Source organism: Larus michahellis, chromosome 8 (genome assembly GCF_964199755.1).
Source record: "Larus michahellis chromosome 8, bLarMic1.1, whole genome shotgun sequence".
Classification (NCBI taxonomy): Eukaryota; Metazoa; Chordata; class Aves; order Charadriiformes; family Laridae; genus Larus; species Larus michahellis.
Window position 1 is genome coordinate 22,630,180 of NC_133903.1, and position 13,104 is coordinate 22,643,283.

The window sequence follows — 13,104 nt, forward strand, 5'->3', positions numbered from 1 at the left end:
AGCATGCAGCATCTGGGGGCTATCCGCACCTCTCTCGAGCTGTCCATTGGTCCCCACTGGAAAGGACTCTCCAGCAACCAACAGCAAGTTCAGTGTGTCCCACACCCTTCCAGCCACAGCTGTTGGTTGAAGGCGCATATAAGTCCCCTGTGGCCCCACTGGAAACAGGCACCAATGTATCTGCCCCAACTCTGCTGTAAGGCTCCATCCCTGCTCCTTTGTTCGTACCCACGAGAGCATCTTTGTTTTTCTTTTCTATCCTGTGACCCAAGGATGTCAAAGACCTTACCACCTTTCTGGGAAGATCAGAATCAGGCATTTAACACCTGGAAGATGTGAGAGACCTTTCACATGCCACCATCAGTTACTGCCCGAGACTGCAGCAGGGCCTTGCCTGGCTGACACACAGAGAGGTCCGAGCAACCTCAGGCTCAGAGGCATGAGGGAGACTATGCGTACCATGAACGAACACAGAGAGATTCTGTTTGCAAACTGACACACTTCCTACAGGTATCACTGTATACATTGCACCTTTGCCACCCACAGCTAGGGAAAGATGCTACGCCCACCAATTCCGCTTTCAAGCTTAATGAGTTCTGGCAGCAATCCTGACAGCTCAGCATGACTGCTACTCACGAAGACCGTCTGCACCTTCTTACCCATCCCTGCTATCCTGCCAACAAAGCAACAACAACTCTTAGCATCATGGTTTATTCCCCCTCCGTATGTACAATTAAGTGTATGCATGACCATTAAAAATAAGGCTACTTATATCATGGCTCTGAAACACATCACAAACCAACTCCCTCCCCTCTCTCATTATAACATTCAAAATGCTTGGCTTCCATCATGTGCAGAGAGGGGCAAACGCAACCAAACCACACAGGCGATGAAGTGGTGCAGGGCTTTGGTAACTGGATCTAGAAGCTTCCTCCTCTAGCTGAGATAGTCAAACACAGCCCGTTCAGAGTGCGTGCATACGTGTGAGATCGTTATCCCACGACATCTTGGTGAGGTCAGTCCAGGTCCCAGGCAACCGCATGTCCCCTCATCTCAGCATGTTGCTGGTGGCAGGCAGAGAGGCCCAGGATTATGTGGAAGGAAGGACAACGTACTTCTCTCCTTTGGAGCTGCCCCTTCAGATCAAGGCAGGGGTGTAAGGAGAGGAGGAAGAGGAAGCTGCCCTTCTCTTCTTGATGACCAGAGGACTTCAGTCTCCAGAGGTGTCAACTTGGGTGACATTTCTCAACATTTAATGCATCTAAAAAAAAAAATAAATCAAAGGAACAACTAAACCATATCATTATGGGATCTCAAAGCAGACTGCCTGCATGTCCAAGTGAGGCTTAGAGACTTTCTTTTTCCAGTGGGGATGAAGGAATAGTCCAGATGAAGGTAACGAGATATGTGCAACTGAGGACAGCCCTGTGTGGTCCTGTAAGCTCCCTTCCCAAGTAATCTGTTCCCGTATGCAACAAGAGAGAATCTTCCAGCTTCAGCTTGTGGCTCAATAAATTTTATTATTCCTTTTTGTTTTTATTTAAAAGAATTTGTTTTCCTGTCATAAAAATTAGACAACCATACCACCACCACCACCAGCAGCAAAGTCTGTGGAGTTAATGTTGATGGCAGACAGTTCACTGGTGTTTCCAGTGTCTCAAAACGTCCCCGAAATTCCATAAATGGAAAAAAACCCAAACATGATGATTTTGGGGAGGAACATCAAGGTGGTCTTGGTTTCTTGTCCCACTGAGGATCCCAGATGAATACTGTAGCATATCGGCAGGACCAAGTACCTCATGCCTTGAGAGAAAACCCTTCATACCAGCTCCAGTACCTGATTAGTAGGGAAGACGAGACGTTTAGAACAGCAATTTATGACATTTATTATCTCCTACATCAGCATATAGATCACTAGGACAGGACTGACCCTTCTGCCTACACCCCTTACCCTTTATTCACCAGCATGCAATAATATCACACAAATGGGATAAGCACTTGGCAAGCATCATGATTTTGATGTCTGCTTGTGCTAGAATAAATAATGGCATGAAGCAAAACCATTCCCAGTTGTCTTATTTCTGCACATCCCAATCAACCATCTCTTGGAAATCTTGTGATGGAGATCAGAGATTTTGTCGTCTCAGCCCTCTGTGGTCACATTTCCCTTGTCCATGCTAAGATGGTGCAGCAGCCTCTGAAGACATGGTCTAGAGATGGCAGAAGAAAAGTAACCACGAGGGCTGTCACCTGCAGAGGCATTTGCACAGCCAGTCTTAACCCGGGGTGGTGTTACTGGGGAAAGCTTCAGCCCACGGGTGCTGGCTGGTATGGCATCTGCCCCTAGGTTGGAGTGGGTTTGTGCAAACCCAGTCCTTTCACAGACCATCCCACCTTCCGCCCACATGCTGCCAAAGGCAAATGGGAATAACAGAGTTCCGACAGCCCTGGCTGTTTGCGCATTCCTCCGTCTACCTTCTCTCATTAACAAGTAACATTGCATAAGCAAAACCTCTCCTCTCTAATCACTCTTTCTGCTGCTGCTGGCTTCACTTCAAGATATCAAAAGCATCTGTGCATTTTACCCGTTTTACTAAGAAGGAAGTGACCAAAGTAATGAGCAACCAATTCCACAGCCTGCGAAATAAATAGCCAATGAATGAGAGGCTACAGCACCACACACTGCAAAAGCAGTAGTAACCACGCTACTCATGGCCTAAAAAGGAGGGGAAAAAAAAAACCACCCAAAAAAACCCTCAACACACAGTCAAACACAGACCACTGTGGTCTCCATGCGTTTTCTGCTTTTTTTTTGTGAATTTTCCGGTCTGGCCCCAGAGAGCTGCTATTGTCACAGGGATGCGAGGAAAAAGTCAGGATGAGGACCTCAGCTTCATGAGAGTGCCAATCCAGCGTGTAACTTTGCAAACAGCAAGTAAACCCCTTTATCAGCAGCTACAGAAAGCTGCCAGGGCTCTGAGCTGCAAGTTTGCAGTGTTAACCACCAAGCCCCAAAAACACGGTGGAGGTCAATGTTGCTGGGGACAATTTGGGATGGCATCAGACCTGTGGTTCTCCAGAGGATCAGCACCAGCCTGGATTTGTGTACTGGTTTTGCTTGGCTGTCTGATAGCCATGTAAAAGAAGGACAAAGTTCTTTTCCATATCACTTGACATTTCATGTATAGAAATACATTGAACAAACACTCTGGAAGGCTTTTAATTCAAGTTTTGAAAACCTGGCAAAACACTGGCTTCTTGGTGCACAAGGAAGACTGTTGCTTTCACAAAACCCTGCACTAACAGCTGCTGTCTGTTACAGCCAGTCTAGGCACCAGAAGCAAGCAAAGCAAGGGAACATCCCTGCTCATTTCAAACATTGCTCCAGCTGGGTGCACATCAGGAGCTCCGCTTTCAGCTCTGCTGCACCCTGTGTTGGCAGCAGCAGCAGCTAGAGGACGGGCTCTGGTTAACTCTGGCAAGTTATCGCCCAGCCTCCACTGCCACAAGAACCAGCATGAGCCTCAGGAGATGCTTGTGCCAGACTACGCTACCGGGACCCTGAGGAGCAGTGGAGGGACAGCGAGCGGTGGAGGGACAGCGGGTGCTGGACGGCTGCCAGCAGCTTTTTCTACACCTTGCTTTAAACTCCGTTTCATCGCTGGTGTGCTGTCTGCTCGCTTCACCGTGTGCCAGAGGCAAACACATCATTTAAATTACAAAGTTCTACAGTTGGGATGACCTCCTCTAATGGCTTCTCCTAGCTGTACAGTTTCTCTGACCTCGGTCTTTACTCACAACAGATTCAAATGTTTAAAGAGGAGATGTATGAAATAACTTACCTTAATTGTACCCTGACTGTTAGCAGCAATCAGCACGTTGGACTCCTGGAAAAAAGAGGCACTATCACAATCTGGCATTGGTTGTTTGTTGTTGTTTTTTAATTTTTTTTGGAAGAAGCAGCAGAGAAGCAGCAGTTGTTTTTACCTTAAACATTAGAAATATATATAATTTCAAAGGAACTGAACTCTTACCATTTCCAAGATGTTTCGGAGGCTAAAAGTCTTTATAGAAGTTATATTACCTTGATGAATTAGAAAGCAATAATCCTTAGTGCTTATACAGAGCTCCATCTCCAAAGCAATTTACAAATATGAATTAATCCTCACAGTCCCCCTGTAAAGTGGGCAAATAATAATAATCGTTTTCATCTTTTGGCAGCCTATGGACAAAGGTCTCCAGCCCTCTAACTAAACCGACTAATCACCATGACAAAACCTCTCCTGTTCAGAGGCCACGAAACCTCTCCCCCAGCCAAGAGGTTTCAGACAAGTAAAACAAAGAAGAGATTAGAGAGCAATAGCAGATACACCCAGTTTGGGAGGGAAGATAAACAGAGAGGGTTCCAGCCCTGCTTTATTCAGAAAGGCAGCATCTATTTATCTCCTGCCAATTGATGAAGTTGCCTTTGGAAATACCCTGGTTGTCTGCAAATTAATGGTCTGCTGCATTAGTCAAGCAACCCCCAGGCAAAAACTGGGTGCCAGCTGCAGACAGGAGACAGCCTCTACCCTTCAAAACCACATTCCCGATGTGACCAGCAAGGGCAGGTGCACCCTCCCAAACCAAGATCATTCAGACAGAGGAAAATCCAAATGAACGGTATGATGTCAACAAACCTAAAGCACATAAGTGCTGGGGACTCTGGCCACAACCCTGGAGATGCTGAGGTTGAACCACTTCTCCTAGACTGCTGTCCTGAACGTGTCCTCGCACCAGCAGTTGTAGTGTACACCGCCAAACCACCTGCTGCAAATGGTTTTCTCTAAAGACAGCTGATATCTTCTCTCAGACACATTTTTCAATTTCTCTCTCTGCTGCCATCCATCCCCAGACAAACGTACCGTAATTATCCCATCACTTAACACATGCATTTTTAATGAAGTCAGTGACTAGAATACAACCTGCTCCAAAGGGCGCAGAAAGCCAGCTCGACCCAGCCCCAACACGGTCGCATGCTACCTTGCCGCGACGTTCAGGACTTTGCACAGCCACCAGCTTTGAAGCAATGGGAGAAAAGTCCTTTTCAATGCAGAAACCCACTTATCACATAAGAGTAGCCTTGTGGTGGACTGCTGGGCTAATTATTATAGATAAGACTTGTTCATCCTGGTACAATCATTAGGGGATTAGTTAAGACTCCCGATACTATCTCACCAATGATCCTCCAAGTCAAAGCTCCTGAAAAGAAAGTATATCCTCAAAGGAAGCATATGCTCCAGTTTCCATTAATTTGGTGGCTAAAAGATTTTAATCCTGTGAACGACCCAGCTTCTGGTTAACAGCATTAGAATTGAAACTCGCTGGGGGGAATGCAGATATAAATGTGATTTGGGGACTAAAACAAGGACCAGGATGCCTGATAGGATTTTGGAGGCAAGGGAGAGACACCGGCAGCTATCTAGTGAGCAGTACAAGAGAGACTTGAACTCCTGAGTACGTATGATCCAGGGCTTGAATAATTCCTGTTTGCACTGTGAGTGACTGGTAGTTCATCCTGCTGCTGCAGTCTGCTGGGGTACCACTGTAAATGAACTCTGGTTCAACGAACAGTTTTACCTGCTAAATAAAAGAAAAGCGCCAGAGGGTAATATACTCTCACTCCCTTGTTCTTCAGAAGCTACTGGGTTTTTTTTCAGCAGGGTCTGAGCTAATCACCCGCTCTGCTTCTTTCATCCACAACCATGAGACGCAAACGGGAGCAGACAGCAGCAAAATTAGTACCAAATCTGTCATTGAACAAACAGTGACTTGCTTGTTAAGGCACTCTAGCACTGCTTCCCTGGGAACACAGCTAAGTAACTTGTTTTTAATCGTCTAAAGAAACAATTCTCTTCCTTTCGTGTTGCCTGTATAATTACCAATATATTCAGCACATTAAACACCGAAGCAAGCCATGAAGTTGCTTCGATCTGTAGGTCTGTAACTCACAACAGCTGCGTGAATGTTGAACCAATCCTTTTGCCAGGACATGGATGAATGGAGTCAGCACTTCCTCAGAATGACAGAACCATAGGGTTGGAAGGGACCTCTGGAGATCATCCAGTCCAAGCCCCTGCCAGAGCAGGGTCACCCAGAGCAGGTGGCACAGGAACGCGTCCAGGTGGGTTTGGATGTCTCCAGAGATGGAGACTCCACCACCTGTCTGGGCAGCCTGTTCCAGGGCTCTGCCACCCTCAAAGGAAAGAAGTTCCTCCTCATGTTTAGGTGGAACTTCCCATGCTCCAGTTTGTGCCCATTACCTCTTGTCCTGTCCCCAGGCACCACTGAAAAGAGCCTGGCCCCATCCTCCTGACACCCACCCTTTCAGTATTTATAAGCATGATAAGATCCCCCCTCAGCCCTCTTTTTTCCAGACTGAAGAGACCCAAATCCCTCAGCCTTTCTTCATAAGAGAGATGTTCCAGTCCCCTCAGCATCTTGGTAGCCCTTTGCTGTCCCCTCTCCAGCAGTTCCCTGTCCTTCTCGAACCAGGAAGCCCAAAACTGGACACAGTACTCCAGGTGCGGCCTCACCAGGGCAGAGCAGAGGGGGAGGATGACCTCCCTCCACCTGCTGGCCACACTCTTCTTGATGCACCCCAGGATGCCCTTGGCCTTCTTGGCCACGAGGGCACATTGCTGGCTCATGGTCATCCTGTTGTCCCCCAGGACTCCCAGGTCTCTTTCCACTGAGCTGCTCTCCAGCAGGTCAGCCCCCAACCTGTCCTGGTGCAGGGGGTTATTCCTCCCCAGGTGCAGCACCCTACCCTTGCCCTTGTTGAATTTCATAAGGTTCCTCTCTGCTCAGCTCTCCAGCCTGTCCAGGTCTCTCTGTGTGGCGGCACAGCCTTCCAGTGTGTCAGCCACACCCCACAGCTTTGTGTCATCGGCAAACTTGCTGAGGGTGCGCTCTATCCCCTCATCCAGGTCATTGATGAATGATGAATATATTGATGCGGACTGGGCCCAGTCCAGAGACAACCACTATAACCACTTAACTGGCAGAATACCTATTTTCCCCTACTGCACTACCACAAGCATTGATATATCTCAGACATGAAAAACAGGGCATCAGCATCCATTGTGGTTGCATGTTTTACTTTACCATAATCCCTTGGTGTTTCTGTGCAGGGCAAAAAGGTCAAGATGCTGGAACAGGTTGCCCAGAGAAGCTGTTGAGGCCCCATCCCTGGAAGCGTTCAAGGCCAGGCTGGATGGGGCTTTGAGCAGCTTGTTATAGTGGGAGGTGTCCCTGCTCATGGCAGGGGGTTGGAACAAGATGGTCTTTAGGGTCCCTTCCAACCTAAGCCATTCTATGACTCTATGCCTCCCAAGTTTGTTGTCTGCAGGAGCCAGAAACTCCCAAAGCAAAGGCAGGGGGTATGTTGGAGACCCACCCCGACTGCTCTGAAGAAATCTGTTATTGGAATGTCTCTTCTACACATACAACTCCTTCCATAGGTGGTTAGGATCTGTAGCCCTTCTTGACAGCAGAGGCAGAAGGTGCCAGCTGCCTTTGCTAAAACAAGGTTGAAGAAAAAAAAAATAAATGAACAAACACAGCAAAAAATCAAGAGATGATGCTTTACTGCCTGCCAAGCAACAGCACTTTGTTCCATGTGGCTGCTAATCTCAAGTATTACTGCACCCTGGTGGAAAGCCATGGACTGTGTAATCTGATGAAATGCGGCAACCTCTCTTCTGCACATCAAGGCAGATAAGGAACGATTGGTGGAGACGTGGCATGGCGCAGTTGGGTCCCCTGTGATGAGATAACATGGCATCTCAACAATCCTGGGACAACCATGAAATTGACAGGAGACAGCTTAGAGTTGTGGTCCTGTTAAGTCAACAGAAAAAGAGCAAGGCTCTGGGGATGTCAAAAGCACGCATCTTTTTGTCTCTTGGCATTACATATTAATTTAGAAAGATTAATTGACAAACATAGGTGCACCTCAGGACTCTGTCAAGATGAACAGAGTGTGCAGGTCCAGAACAGCTCTAAGATGCTCCAGAGCTAAGTCCTGTGCTAAGACTTACGAAGAGGCTTCCGCACATGCCAACTTTTTCCTCAACTGCAGAGACAGCATTAAGGGAAGTCTGAAGGACAGTTCCTTGACATTGGGAAGGGCTTGCCTCCACCACAAATCTTTGTTATTGCCTACAGACTGGATGCATATCTACATAGAGGTAGGCATTATGCAAAGTGAAGTTGTAAATCAGTCCTGAGAGCAAAGACAGACCGGACAGAAGCACCTCGGTCCCGAACCTGACACATCTCCATCTCCTGGATGTGGCACTGGATGAATACGTCTCATCCACGCACGGGAACTTAGGAACATTTGCCCTCGGGATTTGAAGGGACTTCCATTGATTGTGCCAAAAGAAGAAATTTCTGCAACGCGTTCTTCATGGCAAAGAAAAACAGAATCAAATTTAGGACCTTCCTGAGTAGATGAGCTACCTGCTACATTCCATTCACCATTCAAAAGAATTATTCACCCGCTGACAGTTGGGTTTTGAAGCACACTGATCTCCTTCCCTCCTAGATGAGCTCTGCATTTGGATGGCCCTGGGGAAGCAATTTGTACAGGGAAGGAAGGGAGGAGAAGGAAAGTCTGTCTGACTGCTGGTATTCATGCAAGAGCAGTTGGTATTAAGAGAATGAGAAATGCTCTGGATGCGAAGCTTGAGGATACTCAGCTGAACAACTGAAAATTGTCAGAGCTGCTTCAGCATGACAGGGAGTAAAAGGCAGCTGAGGTTGTAGCTCTTCCACTTTTCCTTTATACCTTTGTGCAAGAAAACTTTGGGGGAGGAGGAGCTAAATGAAAGTCACTCCAGACGGACAGCTGTTAACACACACATCTCCTTAGAGGGACACACACTGATATTTGTATGGACTCAGCTCTATGGGGCAAGTGAAGGCTCCAGACAGACGCTCTAGCTAAGCAGTAAACCCATCCTCCCAGTAACTGCAAGATTCATCTTTCATCCCTCTTCACTAATAAAGAGCCACCGTGGATGGCCACCTGCAGCCGCAGTACTCCAGGAATTAAGTACTCCTCTCACCAGCAGGCTTTTGCAAAATCACAGCCAAGTATTTTATCATTTTCCTTCCCTGACACAAAATAGAGAGACTATCCCCAAAGGGGCTCAAAAATAGTCAAGGTGAACACAAATCACTCACATCCTTTTTTTTTTTTTTATGCTTTAATATAATAACTGGTGAGACCATTCCTCCTCTCTTATCCCACTTATATCAATCCTTAAAGTCAAAGTCAGAAGTTCACACCATCCAGTGCAAGTTTCCCTGAAGGAAAAGCTGGAACATGGCCTACGCAGAAGGAGGAGCCTGGATGCCGGCTTTGAAACATCTTGGTCCCTCTGTTGGGAGTGAAACTGCGAATCAGAACATTTATGTGTGAACATAACCTACACTTTTATAGTTTGTCTGTCAACATGGTAGTTTTGCAAAAGCTAGTCTTACCAGGAACAGTGTCAGAGTACTTGAAGGCTGGGAATGGCAGCAGGTAGCTAACAACCATGGCTTTGACCACACAAGCCAACACATTAAAAGATGCAGCAGCACTCTGTGCTGTTGGCCCAACAAAACTAACCACAAAATAAACTTACCCAACTGTGCTTCCTGCAAGGCTCACGCTGAGGAAGGAGGAAAGTTTGGCTACAGGAGAAATGGTACAATGTGGAACTTGTTTCTTACTTTTCCCACTCTCCCCTACCTTACCGGTACCAGCAATAACACAATGGGCTGAAGACATTGTTCGTTAGGAGAATTATTAAGATGCAAGATGCGTCTCTTCAAATAGCATGTGCACTCGTTCATGTGATGGACTAGAAATCGTATCTCGGACTTTCATGGTATTATAAATAATTACAGGCCATGAAGTTTGTGCCTCTTATCTCACCTTTTCTACGCAAATAAAGCATATTCGCTTCAGACTTCCAGTGTTATCATCGAGGTAAGCATGAATTTTCTGGATTTTCCGCTAGGTTTCTTCTATGGATTCACGTTTAGGATTCTTAAAGATCTTATTTTAAATTAACTTCTCACCCCAGCAGACATTTTTGCCAACGAAGGGCTGGTTCATCAGCAATTCTCTTTCAAGCAGATAGACTCACAGCCAACAAACCCTGAACACTTGCTCAAAGGAACTAGAGCCTAATTAAGCAAAGTCATTGGTACAATGGGAAAATATACCGGGTGAGAGAGCTTGCATGCAAGTGGCCATTGTCTTATGTTATTTATAGGCAGAATATAAGTATATAGTTGAATTAAATCTAGTGCCATTTGCACAAAGAGCCCTTTAAGAGTAAACCTACTCATTCCTTACTGAAGGGGCAACTATTACTCAGGTGCTGGCTTTTAGGACTGAGCTGCAGACCGTCCGCAAGACATATTTCACTGAGACTTTTCCCACCGACATCATGCACGAAGGCTTTTCATACATCAAGATGTGCAAAAGCTGTTCCCCAACAGACCACCACTGTTTGACTGATCTTCATCTTATAATTAGCAGATTCTAATAGCTTTTCACTCTAATTCCCCTGAGAACTCCAGTTATTTCTTGATGCATTTTTTTCTACTCCTATTCAGACCAAACTCAACACAAGAAGATGCTGTGTAACGGGAAGCTCAGTTGCTATCACATATACCCAGGCCTCTGTATTCACAGCACATGGGTGCCCAGGGGGAAGGAGTCCAAGCCTTGCTCCAACGTACACACTCAAATAAGCAGTAAGCTATCTTCTCAGCCAAGTGAGAAATCACTTTTTCTTAGCATAACCTTTCTTTTCAGCATGCAGCTCTCAAGAAAACAAGCTCAACCAAGTAACTGTAGACCAAGCTAGGGGAAAATAAAAGTATGCATGTGTATGGTGCTGCACAAAGGCACCAAGTTCCTTGTTTCTACACCATCTTCTGAATTCCAGATGGAAACGGAGGCTAGTGAGACTGATGGGAAGAAGGCAAAGAAAGCTCTGCTAAGGCAGGAGAGCAAGTGAACAAAGCCCATCCCAGGAATTGTTGATATATTACAGGCGACTGCCTCAGTAATTCAGTTGTTCTGGAACAAAACTGTTTTTGGTGAGTGCCTAATTTATTTAGAATTCGAGATGAGAACAACTCATCAGACACTTATTCTGCATCTCCTGCAAAGGGAAGTACACAGCTCTAACAGCTGTTGCGCACTCCCCATCAGGGAAAGTGGGGAGACATATGTTAAAACCAAATTATGTTGGCATTAACCCCCCTCCCCCAAACAGCAAGTCTTTTCCTCCTCTATATGTGGGCATATTGAGCTCCACTGTCCATCTACTTGTGACAAGGTCGCTAAAGCTTGTTCCTATGGTCATATATCCTGGGATTTCAGATGCTCCCAGAGGAAGTAGCTAGGCATTATTTCAGTGAAAACAGCTTTCAGCATCTATTCTCTTAATACTTAAAGTTCCCAAATATTCATTTGGCAATTCTACATAACGTACATCACTTGACAACTGCCCAGCCCAAGATCTGCGTTCCTACAACCGATACATTTTCCTCCTTTCTTGTTGCAGTCAGTCATTACCTCATGCTGGAGGTGATGAATTTAATCTCTCCCTAGCCAAGGTCACGTTGCCCTGCCAGTCAGTGCTGTATCTGGCAAATTCAAGCCCTGAGATGCTGTCATTATTATCGCTATCACTGTTGCTTACGATTCCCTTCCAAACCCCAATCAGAAACAACATGTGGATCTGAAGAAATGGACACCAGTCTGCATGAGAGTATTCAGAAATATGATCTAAACCTGGTAGGTTTAGATTTTGATTTTGTGCAGACTAATGTCAAGCCATCAGGGATCGGAGCCATAAACCAAAATCAGTAGAACGTGAAAAGCCTTTTCAGTCCAAGCTACCACAAATTAGACAGATGAGCACTTGTCGTGGTTTAGCCTCAGATGGCAACAAAGAACCACGTGCCGCTCGCACGTCCCTTCCTAATACAGGAAGGATCGTAAGAAAAGGCAAGACTCTTGGGTTGGGACAAAGGCAGTTTAACAGAACAGCAAAGGGAACAGGCAAACAACAACAACAACACGGATAGGGGAATATACAAACGCGATTACGGAACCGCCGCTCCCCGCTGCTCGCCGACCAGCCGGACCCGGGACGCCCCAGCCCGCTTTTAAGCAGCAACTTCCTGCCCCCTCCCCCGGCAGCTCAGGGTGGGCGTGGCTCACATGGCATGGAATACCAGGAAAAGTTAACCCTATCCCCACCGGAACCAGGACATTATCCACCCCTTATTCCATACCATCTATGCCATGCCCAGCAGGTTCCAATGAATTGCCACCACTTTCCCCTGTTATATATATATATACACACACATATAATGCCCTTAGTTTATGGGTCATCCCTCCAAAGTGTCCGTTGAGTTCTTTTAATCCACGGCTTTGGGCTCCATTTGTTAGAACAGTCTCTCAGGGCAGGTGAGATGCTGGGTGGTGCTGGTCTGTTGCATGCTGTATTTTTCAGAGCTTGTGACTGGTGCACCTGGTGTGGCTCATGCACGCAGTCCGTGGGCTGAAGATGTAGATCTTGAGGAAACTGCTGGGCGCCAGCTGCTGAGATCAGTTCTTATCCCATCATCCCTGTGCCTTACTTGTAGTACAACTGATATCAATTATAGCAATGAGGACATACAGTGACAGTGTTACTTATCAATTAACAGCACACGATCTGATTCATTGGCTATTCTCACCCAAAATCAGATCCCCATGAGGTACACATCGGACTTCCCCATCCTGCCGCATCACCCACCAAGTGCACCCAGGTCCTTGGGCAAAAGCAATCCCACGGATGGGTTTGCCTTTGCCTGAGGCAGGACTAACCCAGACTGTCTTCCCTAGCATATTCTTCATGTGCACTACGGGGACTTTATCCCCTTCTACAGTACGTGGAACTTTTGATTGGGCAGGGCCAGCCCGATTGTTAGATCCCCTGGTGTTAACTAGCCAGGTAGCTTTTGCTAAATGTGTATCCCAGTGTTTGAAAGTCCCACCAC

At 46.5% G+C, this 13,104-nt stretch overlaps 1 protein-coding gene across 2 annotated transcripts in view; it reads right to left on the reverse strand.

The window, feature by feature from the left end:
* Positions 1 to 695: 695 nt before the first annotated feature.
* The window catches only part of COP1 (COP1 E3 ubiquitin ligase), a 148,203-nt gene continuing 135,794 nt past the window's right edge, over positions 696 to 13,104 (reverse strand). For both annotated transcript variants that reach the window (XM_074596678.1, XM_074596676.1), the window contains exons 19-20: positions 3,843 to 3,887; positions 696 to 1,837 (exon numbers count right to left, since the gene is read on the reverse strand). In XM_074596678.1, the coding sequence (XP_074452779.1) occupies positions 1,820 to 1,837; positions 3,843 to 3,887 (63 nt within the window). In that variant the 3' untranslated portion in view covers positions 696 to 1,819. The remainder of the gene's footprint in view (positions 1,838 to 3,842; positions 3,888 to 13,104) is intronic.